The sequence below is a fragment of the Balearica regulorum genome, chromosome 14 (assembly GCF_011004875.1).
Source record: "Balearica regulorum gibbericeps isolate bBalReg1 chromosome 14, bBalReg1.pri, whole genome shotgun sequence".
NCBI classification, from domain to species: Eukaryota; Metazoa; Chordata; class Aves; order Gruiformes; family Gruidae; genus Balearica; species Balearica regulorum.
Genome location: NC_046197.1, coordinates 20,095,260 through 20,110,649, shown reverse-complemented (window position 1 = coordinate 20,110,649; position 15,390 = coordinate 20,095,260). Strand labels below are relative to the sequence as shown.

Genomic DNA, 15,390 nt, shown 5'->3' with positions numbered 1-15,390 from the left:
TCGTAGAAACCTACTCACCGAGATGATTATTCTCTTTCTTTTCCTCCATATCTGCTTTGCTATGTCTAACAATAAAAATCTTGTTTGCTTAAAAAAAAAATTATTTAAAATAAAAAATAGAAGTTTTGTGGTGTTGGGTTTTTTGGGTTTGGTTGTTCGTTTGGTTTGGGTTTTTTGGGGTTTGGGGTTGTTTTTTTTGTTTGGTTTTGTTTTTTTTAAGGAAAGAAACCCCAAACCTGAATTTGTTAATTTTGTCCAGGTCTTCAAAGCCAAGTACTGTTAAAGAGAAGGATTTACTGCCGTCTCCTGCTGCCCCGGTCCTGCAGAAAGATTCCAAGCAAGAACATGGGTCCCGGAAGAGGACGGTCAGTCAGTCGTCAACCTTAAAGTCCAGCAGCAACCTCAGCAAGGAGAGTAGCGGTGGCAGTAAAGGCAGCTCGTCTTCTAAACAAAAGAAGACAGAGGGGAAGGGTTCTGGCAGTGCTAAGGAAACCAAGGTAAAGGGCTTATTCTGTAAACGCCTTGAACCTATTTCTGTGCTTTGCAGTTTGACATGCTCAGTGTGATCTGAACAATGATTTGCAGTTCAAGTTAAAATGTGATTAGTTTTAGATATGCATGGTTTCATGTCGTAGCGCTTAAGTACCTTGGAAGTCTGTAAATTAGAAAATAACCTGGGAAAGATCGTGGAATACTAATGCTTATTCCTACCAAATTCTTATGTTAATTAGTGAAATGTGTTTAGTCATCTTCTGATTACTGATGCTAGTTGTTTGTTGTTTAATTTGTTAATAAGAAATACCACTAGAAAGCTGTTTACACAACAGCAAATGGAACAATGAGGTCACTCCTTATCTCATTGGAGCAAGTACAGATCTTGTCCTGATTTTACAGGAGAGCAGAAGCTCAGTCCATGCTCAGCGCTAGGATGCGAAGCTGTAGCTCTCATTTATGACATTGTGGGACCCCAGAAAGATTATTTGAACTCCAGCTCAGGAATGTACAGTGCTCTCTTTGGTTGAAGTGGAGAAAACGTGGTTAGAAAGATGGTGCAGAGAATGTTTTTTCAGATGTTTAGATTAGGAAAATATTTAAATGGTGGAATTTAGAAATATTATAGGAAGATGAAACCCCTAGGTCACTAAATTGTAATGTGCTTTTTCATCAGTATATAAATGTGTACTACTGGACAGAAATTAGCCTGTGAGGACATCTAAGAGTGTGTTGCTGAATGCCTGTGATGAGCAGTTTCAATTGTATAGCCAGCTGTTGAGCAGCGTGTGTTTGACTGGGAGGGATTTCACCTTTGTCTTTGCGATTCCAACGCGTGCTGCAGGTGCTGGCGCGGCTGGCTGAGCGCTCTGCAGCAAAGCCCCAGAGCATCCCTCAGGCTGTGGAAGCTCCGGTGGTTTAAGCAACTGCTAAACCTCGGTAGCTGGATTTGCAGTCTTGGAAAAGCTTAGAAGCAAAGTCTAAAAATGTTCAGGAGGAGTAATTGATGTGGGGAGGAGTCAAGCAGCGGATAGACATTAGCAATGGCAGAGAATAACTTAGTCATCAGGGTGGAGTTGGTGAATACCTGAACTGGGAGACATGCCGTATCCACGAGGTGCCAACGCCACGAGACTGTAGAAGCCTGGCAGGGTTGTGGGTATCAGTGGCTGCGTAAGACACTTCCGGGAACCGTAGACACTGAATTTCCCTTCCAGGCTGAGGCTCTGCCCTTTCTTTATTCGTCGGTGTAGAAATGTCCCTAAGCCAGTTGTTAATTTGGGCGATGTTTATCGTTTTATGCTTCAGATATGCTTAGTCATGCCTTTCTCAAAGCAGGACCTGCTCTTCCTGCATTCCACTGCATGTTTTGTTATTCCATCTGCATTACAATGGCAGATTGGCACAGCAATGCACTGTCTGGTGCCCTGCAACTCCAGGATCCTTCTGATTAGCAATAATCTGATAAATGTAGGTTATGAAATACATCTACATGGACGGCCTTCAGTCATGATAAATCAGGAGAGCGGAAAACACGTATGAAGCTGGGGAGTAGTTTTATACTGTTTAGCTCCTGAGAACAGGTTTGCTTGTGACTCACAGAATCTCCTGGTGTATTAGAGGGAGCAACTTGGTTATAGCCTCTGCGTCTTCCTCTGCACCAGCGAGAGGCGAAAGCCTCGTGGAAGCTGCGTTACTGTCTGTGGAGCGTGGCAGCTAAGGCAGCTGCAAAGCTGACCTTACTGCATAGAATGGGTATATATATTTGTTGTATAAATGTCATGGGAGACATTTATACAACAAATGCTTTTCTTGAAAACAGAGACGATGTAACAGTTCTTCACATTTATTATTTGGCAACAATTTTCCTTTCAGGAAAAGATTCTGAACAATTCCTCAAACTGCCCTCCTGCATCTGCTCAGTCTACAGAAGGTTCAAAGTCAAGAAGAGCAAAACTTGCTTTTGATGATAGGTAAGAACAGCAAAAGGTGCCTTTCCCTTTGTGGGGCTGTGCATCTGGGAGCCTAGCCAATAACTTGGTGAGAGTTGCCGTTTTGCTTCACAATGGATGCTCGGTACAAGCTCACGCTCAGCAGAGCTGCGCGTTGTTCCTGCAGGGATGCGCTGCTCTGACTGCTCCCTGGACCCTTTACTCGGCAGACAGCACAGGCCTTGCGAAGGAGCTGTAGCCTGCCCTGTGCCTTCCCGCCAAGCAGAAGAGGACCAGCAGTAGCTTAAATAGCTCAGGGTGGTTCTGGTTTTAAATGCTGGTGGGTCCTTCTCACCTTACCAGGACACTGCTGCTACCTGTTCGCCTCTTCGCTTCTCCTCGAGAGTCAGGAGTTGTGGTCATTGATAGCAGAGAGGAGCCTTCGGTTTTGAAATTCCAGATCCACAAGAGTGGGATTGGGATTGGGATTGAGTCCTGTGGGGTCAAAGAAAATATCTGGGAAAGAAAATGAAACAAATATTTTACCATCTTGTGCAGACTTTAGGTTTCACTTGTACACATTCAAATCTTGGCACAACGCTTGCTCTTAAAGCATTTCTCTTTGTTGTTCTTTAAGTTCACTTTACAGATAAAGTATGTTTATACCAAATGTAAAAGTAACTCCCTGGTTAAGAACTCTTTGAAAGTGGCCAAGCTAGCTGGTCAGTGTTTTCCTCCTGATAGTTATTCCTTAAAGAAAAACAAAAAGAAAAAAAAGAAAAAAATCAAGTGAATTTGATGAACGATGAGAGTACGCTATCAATCATTTAGGCCAAAATAGTTTATGGGGATTTTGTAATTATTCTAAGACAAAACGGGGCCAAGGAATTGAGATAAGGTCAAATTTTTAAAAAAAAAATAAATCTGAATGTATATTGAAGGACAGGAAGACATAACGAGCACACCCTCCGAGGAGCAGTAAGTGTGTTTTGGAATAGCGACATGTTCTAACCGTGCGGTTGTGATTGAGACAGTTTAGGTTTTCTTGGGCCTAGAGCTGAACGAACTAATTTTGTAGGTATATAATCTTTTTACTATTAACTGTTGCTTTGTTACGACATCAATCTCCTGTAAGTGGACTGTTAAAAATGTTGACTTTAAATAACTTTAATTCTTAGACAAGTAAGATAGAGTGGATGGGAGAATTTATTTCGAACTTTAATCAACTCATAATAATATATTAATATATTGAAGTGTATAATTACACTTTTATCATTACCTTCTGCTCATCTAGTTGTGAAAGTCATTTAGCATTGATTGCTTTAGGTGGGCAAGCAAAAGCAATTAACACCTGAATGCATTGTGATTTATTTTGTATTATTACCATAATTTTTAATCATTTCACACCTTCAGTAATGCCAGTTGTGGAGGCACTGGATTAATTTGTCCTCAAATTTGTGGGTTTTTTTCTTCACCTGCCCCTGTTGGTCAAGTGTTTGGTTTGCTTGACTGTCAGATAAATAAATAAAATAAATTTAACCAAGTCATGTGTACTTATCAACTTGCTTGAAGTACTGTTTTGAATTACCTGAAACTAGAAAACTAACTTTAAACTATTTTTAACAATTTTATCATACTGGAACTAATCATACTAGTTAATTATTTTAACCACTTTTTTAACAGTTTTATCATAACATAGCTCCTGTAACTTGAGTTAGACAGAAAAAACTCATAAAATTGGGCAGCGTTAAGAAGCTTCAGTCACACAAGGAAACGCAGTACAGGTGGGGCTGAGTCCATAAATCTGTGTCCTCTGTTGCAGGACTTACTCAGCTGATCATTATTTACAAGAAGCGAAGAAGTTAAAACACAATGCAGATGCATTGGTAAGTAAATTCCCAATATTTATCCGGGACACGGCATGGTGGTGGACTCACCAGGTTTAGGTTTACGGTTGGACTTGATGATGTTCAAGGTCTTTTCTAACCTCGATGATTCTGTGATTATACTGAGGTTTGTTTACTGCTTTTGCCATTTTGCTGCCCTTCTCTACTGGAGCTTTCTTGTGCTTCCTGTCTGGTTGTTGTCCTTAAAAGTTTTTTCCAATCTCCTCAGTCTGACAGGTTTGAGAAGGCTGTGTACTACCTAGATGCTGTCGTGTCGTTCATTGAGTGTGGGAATGCATTGGAGAAAAATGCTCAGGAATCCAAGTCCCCGTTCCCTATGTATTCAGAAACTGTGGAATTAATCAAGTAAGCATGGCAAAGCGGGTACAAAAGTCAAGTGGGTGGGAAAGAGGTCTGGACATCAGAGCCTCTAGATTTACTAAAGTTTTGCCACCAACTTTTGAAATGTCTTATCATTCTCTAATAAAATTGGATCACTTACCAGTTTGTTCCAGTGGCTGAGGCTTAAAGTGTTTTCATGAAGGTTGAGGTCCTTTCTGCTAAGGCTCTTGAAGTCTATCTACAGCACGTAACACATGAGAAGCAAAACTATTCCAATTACTACCTAGTCAGCATTTTGTTTAGGATCTGAGGGAGGTTCTTGAAATGGTGAAGATGGTTGAAACTAGAAATTCATAACGATTTGAGTGTTTTGTGATTGATAAATGATACTGTAATCTTTATTTTATTGTTTACTTGATGTCTATCTTTGCAGATACACTATGAAACTGAAGAATTACTTGGCACCGGATGCTACGGCTGCAGATAAAAGGCTAGCAGTGCTTTGGTATGTGTAGTCTGAACTCAACACAACACACTGATTAATTTCAAATGTTTTATCTGCATGAAGTGATGTATTACACTGAGTTGTCAGGTTTCTGAAGCAAATACATGAGTTTTCCACATGGCTGTACATAAAGATTAATGCTGTATGTCTGATTACTGTAAATTGGGGCAGAGGGGTTGTTGACGGTGAGGTCAAAGTCTTTGAAATATTTAGGAAATTACTAGATTTGTATGGAGTAACGCCAGAAAGGATGGGGGGCCTCCCTACGTACTCATCCAGCGATAAGTTCAAATTTGGACTGGCTGTAAAGAATTCTCCCTAGCCCCCTTGCTTAGTGAAATGGCTGCAGCAGGCGTGGGGGACCAGAACCCCGGGCTGTCAGGTGGAAAACAAGGGGAGGCCGTGGCGGAATGCGTTCGACTCGGCATGGCCTGCCACGGGCGGAAGATGAACGGGAGCCTTGTCTGGGAAGTAGCTTTGTGTTGTCTGCCAAGCTGAGAACTGGAAATGTTATATTGGCAAGGTCATTGAAAATTAGAGTTTCAGCTTAGGGCACACAAAGTTATGCTTTGGTTTCCTTGGGAAATTAAAGGTGCTTACGGATTTTTTGGTAGACCTACAACTTGACAGTTGGCAGAGAAAGCTTTAAAAACACAGCTACTAGATTGCTGAACTTCACTCATTGTAATAAACTTGACTTTAACTATGTATGTTTTGTTATTCTGTCTTTGGTCAGTCTTCGGTGTCAATCTCTGCTATACCTAAGGCTTTTCAAACTGAAAAAGGAAAGTGCATTGAAATATTCTAAAACCCTGACTGAACATCTGAAGGTAATTACGTATCTATTTTCTTAGAATATTAAAACCTAAACAAATTAAAGCTCTACATCACTTTAAATTCCTGAATCCAGTTTTCAGACAGCTACATGTGAATGTGGAATATACCCTATTTGGAACTGGACCTTGAAAGTATATTAAAGTTTAAAGCTGGGAAGAGACAGTGTGGCTGTCATGACCCTGCTGGTCCTAGCATGATAGATCTCTATCAGTAATTTGATCTAGCTTTTGTCTTCTTTAAATTCTCCTTGAAGTCTGCTAAATTTATGAAAAATGTTTTTCTTGCTGCAGATAGAACAAGCTGAAAACTTCACTGGCATGTTTAAGCTTAAGGGAATTCAGGATCCAGGGGTGGACTACATGGGCTGCAGCCATTCAGCCTTTGCAAAAGCTGGCAGCAGCGCCGGCTTCTAATTCAAAACCAATTTGGTCTTTCTGGATTTTTGTTGTTTGCAATGGGATGTGTGATTTTTTTAAATTACTTTCTTATTATTCTTCCATCCTCCACTCCCCTGAATTTATCTAAATTCCCGTGCATCTGATTTAAAAGTGCTGTCAGGGAAAGGAGATTGAGACGCATCCTTTGAATACATTTATTTTAGTCAAGATGTCGCAGATGAGAAGTTTACTGGGATATTATTCAGAATGTTGATTATTGCTTAAAAGAAAAACTACAAAAATTAATTTGGTCAAAAATAACTAATTAAATAACCAGATAAAATATAACTTGTTAAAGTATAAACATAAATCAGGTGACAAATTTCTTTTTCCCCAAACAGAATTCCTATAATAATTCTCAAGCACCATCACCTGGCATGGGAAGGTAAGCAGGAAAAGCTGTTACCTGTATTTCTCAACTTATAGCTAGTTTGCTACATAAACTGTGTGCCTGAGGTGCCCAAAGAGGAGCTTTTCACTCTTTGAAGTGTTGGGGTGATTGTTCTGAGGGCACAGATTTTGACTCAGTTGTTTGTGTAATTATACTGCTGAAAACCTTGGAAGACCGCTGCTTGTGGTAGTGCTCTGCAGAGTTTGTCAGGCGACTCCTTGCTGCAAAAAAAAAAAAAAAAAAAAAAAAAACCAAAGGGTCAGTGTGTCATTAACACACAAGGCACTTCTCTCAGTGAGTTTTGTTGTTTCATTTAATGCTTTTTCCCTCAAAACAACAGCTTTGTTAATGCTGCAAGCCCAGACAGCTGCAGGTACTTTCAGGGCTGCCTGTTCCATAGCATAGCAGTTTACTTCTGTTCTTTAAAACCTGCCAGTGGACCTTTGACAGATGACTCTGAGGTTTAGGGCATTTCAGGTTTGCATCATGTTATCTGAAAGTTTAATATTACGGCAGAATAGTTCCCATGTAGTTGTAATGTTTTCATTGTCATTCTTTAAGGTTCCATTTATTTAAACAATGAGTTTTAAGATGTTCTTGAATTAAAAGACAATGAGGTTTGGTGGTTAGGTTTTGGCCGGGACGTTAAAACGTAAAGAGTTGGAGGATCCTCAGCAGTTGTTACCAGCTCACGCGTTTCATTTGTTGTAGGGCAAATCCTGACCTCTTGATGTGTAAAGTGGGAGCGCTTCAGCATCTCACACCCTGAGATGTGGGAAGAGAGGCCTTAGAGGGCATCTTACAGCGTGATGTGCCTAAAGTACATAGATATATATTCATTTTACAATTTAATATTTTTCTTCGGATAAGCAGCAAGCCTGTCAGTATGCCGTCTCCAGTCTCTCCAAAGCTGTCTCCAGGGAATTCAGGAAATTACTCTTCCGGGGCAGCCAACCCTTCAGGGAGCGGGTCTTCAGTGACGATCCCCCAGAGGATCCATCAGATGGCAGCCAGCTACGTCCAAGTTACGTCCAACTTCCTCTATGCCACTGAAATTTGGGACCAAGCCGAACAACTGTCGAAAGAACAGAAAGGTAAGGGCTGGCACAGGTGGCTTGTAACATCAGATGTACCCGAGTGTGCTGAAATCTCATAGGCTTTGGGTTTTGGAGTTGAATCTTTGGTTGATGGTGCACAGGGTGCCGAACCAGAAGTTCTGGTCCTCTGCAGAACTAAGATGGAAAGTTATACCTTCGATTGCAGCGATACCCCGTCCAGGTTGTGTTGGTTCTCAAGGTGGTGTTGGAGATGTAATGTTTCCTACCAGCTATGTGTTTAAAAAAAAAGATAAAAATCTCTGTTGCGTTTCCTGCAGAATATTAGGTGTAGGAAGAGGAACTTGGTCCATTTCCATTTATGAAATTCTTAATTCTTCCCCCATTTAAGGGGGAAGGCCAGGGAAGTTTTACAATAGTTTAACCATGCTCTTAATTATTCTTATCAACCAGTCTTCTGCAAAAGAGTAAAGAAATTGATTAGAAAGGACCTTTTCCCTTTATTTTTATTCTTCTGTCATTTGACCGTCTGTCTTTTCTTCTGTCTGTCTGAATCTAAAAGGCTCGTACTGAAAAGGTGGGGAGTTTGGGTGTAATATTTCCCATATAAAAAATACGTGCATAGTTTAACCTGTGTTTCTGTTGTTCTAGAGTTCTTTGCTGAACTGGATAAAGTTATGGGCCCTCTGATTTTTAATTCAAGCATCATGACAGACCTAGTGCGTTACACCCGTCAGGGATTACATTGGTTGCGCCTGGATGCCAAGTGATATTTTGAACTGAAGGAATGGAAAATCGAACACGTTTTTCTCGCTGCCTCTGATTTATCTCCACAACACTGTGTCATGTCAATAAGGAAGACTGCCATAACACATTGCTTAGTTGACACTAAGAGCAAGGAATGCTTTCACGTCTCCCATCCTCATTTGTGTTTTGTGTTTTAACCCCAAATGATCTGGTTAATGGACTTCTTCAGTATTCCCATTTTAAGTTATTTAAATATTTTAAAATTTGCTACATATAAAGGTGTAGTTTTGCTGATCTATCATGGATAGATCATTGGAATTCCAGTCATAATGCATAAATAGTCCGTTTAAATCCTATTTATTTTAATTTTTTTAATTTTAATTTTGAAAAGCCCAGTTTGGGGCAGTTTTTAGCTATTTCTTCCCTAAATTTACCCGTTCGAGTACTTAGCAGAAATTAAACATAGACACTTTATTTAAGTACTTTGTGAGCTTTGTTACTCTGTAATGTCTTGTGGTGGTAGAGCCTGTAAAAGGAACTAGGGTTGATAGGTTCTAACGTGTAGGGACACCATACTTTTCATGCCTAATGCCTATGAGTCAACTAATAAATGACAACTACAGATTTATTATTGCAGAATTTGTACTAAATAGAAAAGTTTCAGATATTCTTCTACGTATTAAGATGCTTCATTTAAATTAATTATAAAGAAATTTATATGGAAAAGTATTTAGCTGGATCTGTCTTGGATTGTTTTCAAGGCAGTTTCGAAACGTCAATTAACACTATAAGAATCACAAAACATTACAGTAATTTGCATTTAATGTAATACCGAAGTAATGGTGTAGGAATGAACTTCAGTCTGATAGGTGCGATGCATACAGGAAAGGCTTCTGAAACGGACAATCTTGTGCTTTTTTTGTGTCTTTTCATTTAAAATACGTTTTGTTTTCCTTGCTTGTCATTTCTAGACGCTTACAAAATCCGTGAACTTTGTGGTTAAAAAACCAACAGTAGTTAAATTCCTACCAGAACTGTCATTTGCATCTTTTCCATTGACTGAGAAACCAGGAATCTTAAGTAGAAATCGAGGTCCATTTTTTTCCTTTTAGGGTCTGATAGGTGATGGACACTACAGGATGAGAGTGCAACAGCCGCGGTGGGGTGGGAGCACACCTGCTATTCCAGGGAATTCGACTGTTCTGATGCAGAATGGATTTAAAACTTGTATTTACCCCGTGTTAATGAAGGTCCCATTAATGTTTGGTGGAGCGTAACACTCGCAAGGGAGCGACTCGGTGCAACAGAAGTGGTTCGTGGAGTTGCAGCTGACTGCTCTCAAAACGTGTAAACCAAAGTACCTTTCCACGTAAGGTGCTTGTCCGAGTAAGAGGTTTCAAATGCTACTGCTTTCAGTATTGCTTAGTGCCCCTAACATGTCTGGTGTGCCTTATGCCTTACTTTTAGATGAAGATTTTATGAACTGTTTACAAGATGTTTTACAGCAGGACCAGGTATACTGTATGCAGTGGTCTTCTGCAGTACTTTGGTAAAATTCCATTTCCTTTCCAAAAGAACTAGTGTCTGTCAGACAACCTGACTTCTCATTGCGGTGGTCTCCTTTCGAAGAGTCAAACTCTGAATCCTTTGGAGTGAGATTGTGGAATGCTGCTTTGTTTTCTCTCCCATTTAACCCTTTATTCTGTACCAGATATGAACGTGCATGTTCAGGAAAATTATTGCACTAAATTTTTTGTGTAGTTGTAGTTAAGTGCCAAAATCACGGCAACCTCGAGAGAAGGAATAGAATTCTACGCTACTTAGTACTGCAGTATGTCCTATGGGCTTTAAGAGTTTAGAAGTTTTGCAAATTAGTAACCTACTAAAAGGTAGCTGCATATTCATAGAGCTTCCTTTGCGTTCCAGTGTGTTTTGTACTTCCAGAAAAGCTTTGCTACGTACGAATTGATACACGGTTAACAGACCTGTGACTTTTTCCACGAGAGCTGAATTTACTCGGCAGGTCTGTCGGAGCATTCTTTTATTGAATCACTGTGCAAGGTCACATTTCTGTTAGTGTTTGCTGTTCGAGACAGAACTCTGTACCCTCAAACTCCGCATCTTGGTTAATGGGACACTGTCAACTACTTTTCCTTTAATACTCTAAAGTGCCTAGCACACTTTTGACGCTATATAAAAAATACCTTCTTAGAAGTTGCATCCATAGTTTATTTTTTGTGTAGTGCTGCACTAGCCAGCATGGCTGTTTTTTTGGCTTGCTCCTTTGTGCACAGTTACCATTACTGGTAGCAGGAATGGTCTCATCTCTGGGAATTTGTTTTCCTCAGCTAGAGTCCCACAAATACCTTTTGGTGTCACGCTTAAATTGGTCTCTGAAAAATGTATCGCTTGTCCCTACATCAGTGGATCTTACAAAATTGTCTTCAAGTGACCGGAAGACTTTTTACATCGTGTCAAAATGTGGACCTGAACTGGTTGAAAGTGTCCCACCTAAATAGTACATACTTCGTAGTAAAATACCCTCTTGAGTACTGTCCCGGGTCTTCTGTCTGTACGGAGATATGCAATGGTCTTGTTAACTGAAAAGAAATGCCTTACACATCTGTGGCTATTTCAAACAGAGATGTTTAAACTTTGCGATTCCAAAAAGCATATCTTAATTTGGGACTTACCGTTGTTTCCGAGAGTTATGTGCTTTGTCAGATTTCTTAGCTTAAAAAAAAAAAAAAAAATGCAAAAAGGCGAAATAGGCTTCCATCCCTCTGCCGAAGTGCAGGCGAACGGTCTAAACCTGTCCTTTCGTACCTCGACACAACCGCAGTGGAAATGCACGTCACTTCAGGACTAACGCACGTCGCACTAGTGACTAACGAGGGAATCCCGAACTCCTGGCTTCCGAAATGATTCCCGAGACGATTGTATATTCAATACATATCAACGCCGTAATTTTAATTCCCTCACTGAACGCGGTCCCAGTTGGTGAATCTTAAAAATGGCTTAATCAGACTAGGCTTGCTCAGATATCAAAACTATTTGAATTTGCTGTCAAACTTGCAGGTTCCTAGGTGATAAGGTGCAACCATTTACAATTCTAAACAAATCTTCAGGACACCAGAGTAAAACAGCCCGAGACTTTTATTTTGATTTGAAACTATTAGCCATAAAGCAGAGCATACGGACGGCTCTTCTTGGCTTTTGATGGCAGTATGCAATTTGTACTGTATGTGTCTTTTAATATATATGTATATATATATGAACTCAGTCTGTCCAAAGTATATGTTATACTTGTTTTTAGATTATGGTGCAACTGACTATATTGATATATTATTTATTGAGTGCTGAATCACCATCTTATCGGTGATAAATCTTGCATATTATACAGGAGTGCAATGTATATTCCTTTAGATTGCTGAGGCTTGATTGCTGTGATAACAAAAAAATGCCCTGAAATGTATTTATGAATGGCCCCAACATACAGAGAGTCAGTACTTTATGGAAATAATGTAGCGCTTGCCTGGGGCAAGTAAAATAAAGCCGTAGGCAGATAAATATGTAGTTTGCCAAAGTGGCAAACTGCTGGAAAGAGAGACTACCTTTGCTGTATTTAATATTTCACGTACCTACCAGATCCGTGCTGTCACTGCAGCGTTTATACTGAGGCAGATACAAAAGGGCCTGAGCAAGTCGAGTTTGAATTACCCATTGGGGGAGTAAGCAGCTTCCAAATTCTTAGATTTCTGACAAATACTTTGGTCAGGGTTTAAATTACTCCATCTGAGGAATCAGTGTTACGGAAACCCTCGTGTTTCCATGGAACAAAGTTCACGTTAGGCATCTTTAAGCGTAAATAGTAGCCAAAGCTACTGTAAAGAGCAGCCAAAGCAAATCCCGACCTATTCCAGGAGACAAATTTCCTAAGTAGGCAAGTTACGTAAACTCCAACAATCAGGGAATCGTGATGCGTGTGCAGCTCCTTTACTTTTCGAGGAATTGGTCTCCGCTGCCGCGATGCCGGGGCGAACAGCGGCGCCGGGGCGGGGGGACGCGGGGAGGGAAGGGTCGGCTGTGGGGTGGGTGAATTCTCTCGGTCGAGCGTGGCAGCGCAGAGCTCTGGTCTGTGCCGGGTCAGCCCTTGGCACCGCCTCGGCTCCGCGCTCTGCCAGCGCCCGGCGGAGCTTCGCTCGAGTACGCCATCCGGAGCAATGTGAAATGCTGCGGTACAGCATGGAGTTTATGTAGGCTGTCTTTATGTCAGTGCTTCACCTGTCTTAATTTCATCTGAAACTTAACGGAAGTGTATCCATTCCTGGTGTAAGTCTCCACGCGTGCTAACGGAGCTGATACAGGCAAACCGGAATGCGGCGTTCCCCGTCTTCGGTCTTTGTACGCGGCCCCGGTCGCTGCTGCGGCTGGGCGCACAGTACTCCTGCAGCGTCTGCCTTGGGCTGCGTTGGCGTTACACGCCCCAAAACTCAACTCTAAGGACCAGGCATGACTTTTGCAAGCACAGTTCCCGACATTTGTATCTGGTCCCCCCTTTGAAATTGTTTTAAGAAATTTTGTATATGGAGGATAAAGTGCTTATATATTTATTAAAAAATCCTTTATCTTATTTGAAATTATTATTTGGTGCAGAAGGGTTTTTCTTTTGGGGGAGGGCTTGTGGGGGGGAAGGTAACTTTTAACCTGTCACTTCTGAATGAAGCCCTTATTAATCCTACAGGAAGGTACTGTTAGTAACCGATGGGATGTCTCTGTTATACGCTTTGTACATGACAAGTCCATGTGTTACACTTTGTTTTCTATCAAAATATTTAGGCACCTGTCTTCAACCAAAACCTAAAAAAAAAAAAAAACAAACTGTGATTTTATTTGTTGCAATACATTTGAAATTTCAAAGGGTACTTTGGGGCTCAAAATTAGGATTTCTAAGTCAGTATGTGCATTTCACGTAATAAAGCTGTTAATGGTGAGCAAAGTATTATATACTAACTAGATTTTTTCCACATCTGTATAGTATATTCTATGTATTTTGTGGTATTGAGATTATAGAAAGTTTAGTGTCTGAAACATGCGTTTAATGTGTATTTTTAAACAAATTTATGGCAATTAAAATATTTGGAGAAAAGGGTATCACATTTCAATTTGTAAAGATCTTTTTAACTACTGTGTCATTAAAATGCTTTGTACAATGCAAAACTGTAACTGGAGAAACTAAGTTTAATAAATATCAAATAGATTTTCTGTATTAAACTTCAAACCCCCTGTGCTCGTATCTGTTGCTTGGGCATTCTCCTCCCCGGTACTGCGTTTTTAAGCAGAGTTTTCTTTTTTGGCCCCAGTGCTCTATGTATAACAAAAGGAAGATATCTGTTTGTATCTGAAAGTATTTGTGTCCCAGACTGGTTGATATTTGTCTAATCAAAAGTGGTTTGTTTTGTTTCAGCCCTCCGAGTTAATGTGCAACAGATCAAAATGGGATTTTGATCAATTTATTTTAAAGTGGGAGATGCTTCAGTGGCAAAAGTCGGTCTAGGACAGTTATTTAAGTAAATTTGATAGAAGTAATTAAAAGTAAATACTTTTCCTTCCAGTTATCGCCAGCTATATTTGGGATATTGAAAATGCTATCAGTATTATCAGTTTGTTGGCTCCCTCTTTCTGACAGGCCTTTATCTGAAGCACTGATAAGAGTTCAGCGGTTGGGACTGAAATGAGATGGAAGCATGATCTACTTTGTGCACTTGCCAGGTTGAAGGATAAATGTCTAAAGTCCGGTTTGAATTAAGCCCTCCTACTTGAAACGCCAGCCGTGCACTCACCGTACGCTTTGCTCACAGGATACAAGGAAAACCAAGGTGGTTTGCTGAATATAAATTTTTAATTCACACCTTAAAAAAACAATAAAAAAGGAACCATTACAAAAAAACAAAACGAACACGAGATGCAGAGTCCTTTTATTGAGCCTGGCCAGAGAGTCATCCTGAAGGGTGAGCTGCAGAGGTACAGCCTGGGTTAGAAAACGCTCTCAAGCTCTTTGAAGTCCTTTTATCGGTTCATACGACAGAAATGTTAAATACACTTATTGCTCATTCACTGTCCTAGCTTTCCAACGGTCAATAAATATTTCCCAAGTAGAGTGGAGCATTGTTAGCAGTAACAGTGATGGTGTTCTTCATCGTGGCAGGTCACTCTGAGGCTGTTCTCAGGAAACAGCGGTTCTTCCTGGAAAACAAAACACCATGAGCGCCGACGGCTCGGACTGCCGGCTGTGCCAGGCTCGGACAGACATCCTCAGGTACATCCCTAGCAGCGCTCCTCTTGCCCAGCCGTTACAGCAGGGCTGGCGTTCAGCTCGTGTAGCCGAGCACTTTGTATTCGCCTCTCTAACTCTGTTCGTTGTATCGATTCATTTTCTGTTCTCTGCTTTGCGTAAGGACTCCCAAACACCTGTTGCCAGGGCTGCACGGTCAGGCTGCAGCGTAGAGATTACACGCGCTAGAAATCCCTTTCTGCCCTTCCCTTCCTGTAGCTGCTCTTACAGTTCACCTGTGTTACTCAGTAGAGCCAAAGGATGCATTTTAAATGCATGCAAAATAGCAGCCTGCCCAGCGTGTCCTGTTACATTTACCGATATTTTCTGCCCCGTCTCTCTCTGCTTTCTGGTGTGTGTACAGTAGGTGCCACACAAAATCGGCTTTCAGCAACTAAGTAGTAATTTTAACTAATCAGCTATACGTAGCTGG

General features: G+C 40.8%; 1 protein-coding gene across 5 annotated transcripts in view; it reads left to right on the top strand.

The window, feature by feature from the left end:
* AFF4 (ALF transcription elongation factor 4) overlaps positions 1 to 13,904 on the top strand; it is a 52,676-nt gene extending 38,772 nt beyond the window's left edge. For 3 of the 5 annotated variants that reach the window (XM_075766254.1, XM_075766251.1, XM_075766253.1), the window contains 9 exons: positions 260 to 497; positions 2,368 to 2,465; positions 4,246 to 4,309; positions 4,539 to 4,675; positions 5,085 to 5,156; positions 5,893 to 5,986; positions 6,772 to 6,815; positions 7,692 to 7,915; positions 8,528 to 13,904. In XM_075766254.1, coding sequence (XP_075622369.1) covers positions 260 to 497; positions 2,368 to 2,465; positions 4,246 to 4,309; positions 4,539 to 4,675; positions 5,085 to 5,156; positions 5,893 to 5,986; positions 6,772 to 6,815; positions 7,692 to 7,915; positions 8,528 to 8,646 — 1,090 coding nt within the window. In that variant the 3' untranslated portion in view covers positions 8,647 to 13,904. The remainder of the gene's footprint in view (positions 1 to 259; positions 498 to 2,367; positions 2,466 to 4,245; positions 4,310 to 4,538; positions 4,676 to 5,084; positions 5,157 to 5,892; positions 5,987 to 6,771; positions 6,816 to 7,691; positions 7,916 to 8,527) is intronic. The other 2 variants (XM_075766255.1, XM_075766252.1) reach the window with 1 other exon arrangement.
* The last annotated feature ends 1,486 nt before the right edge of the window (positions 13,905 to 15,390 follow it).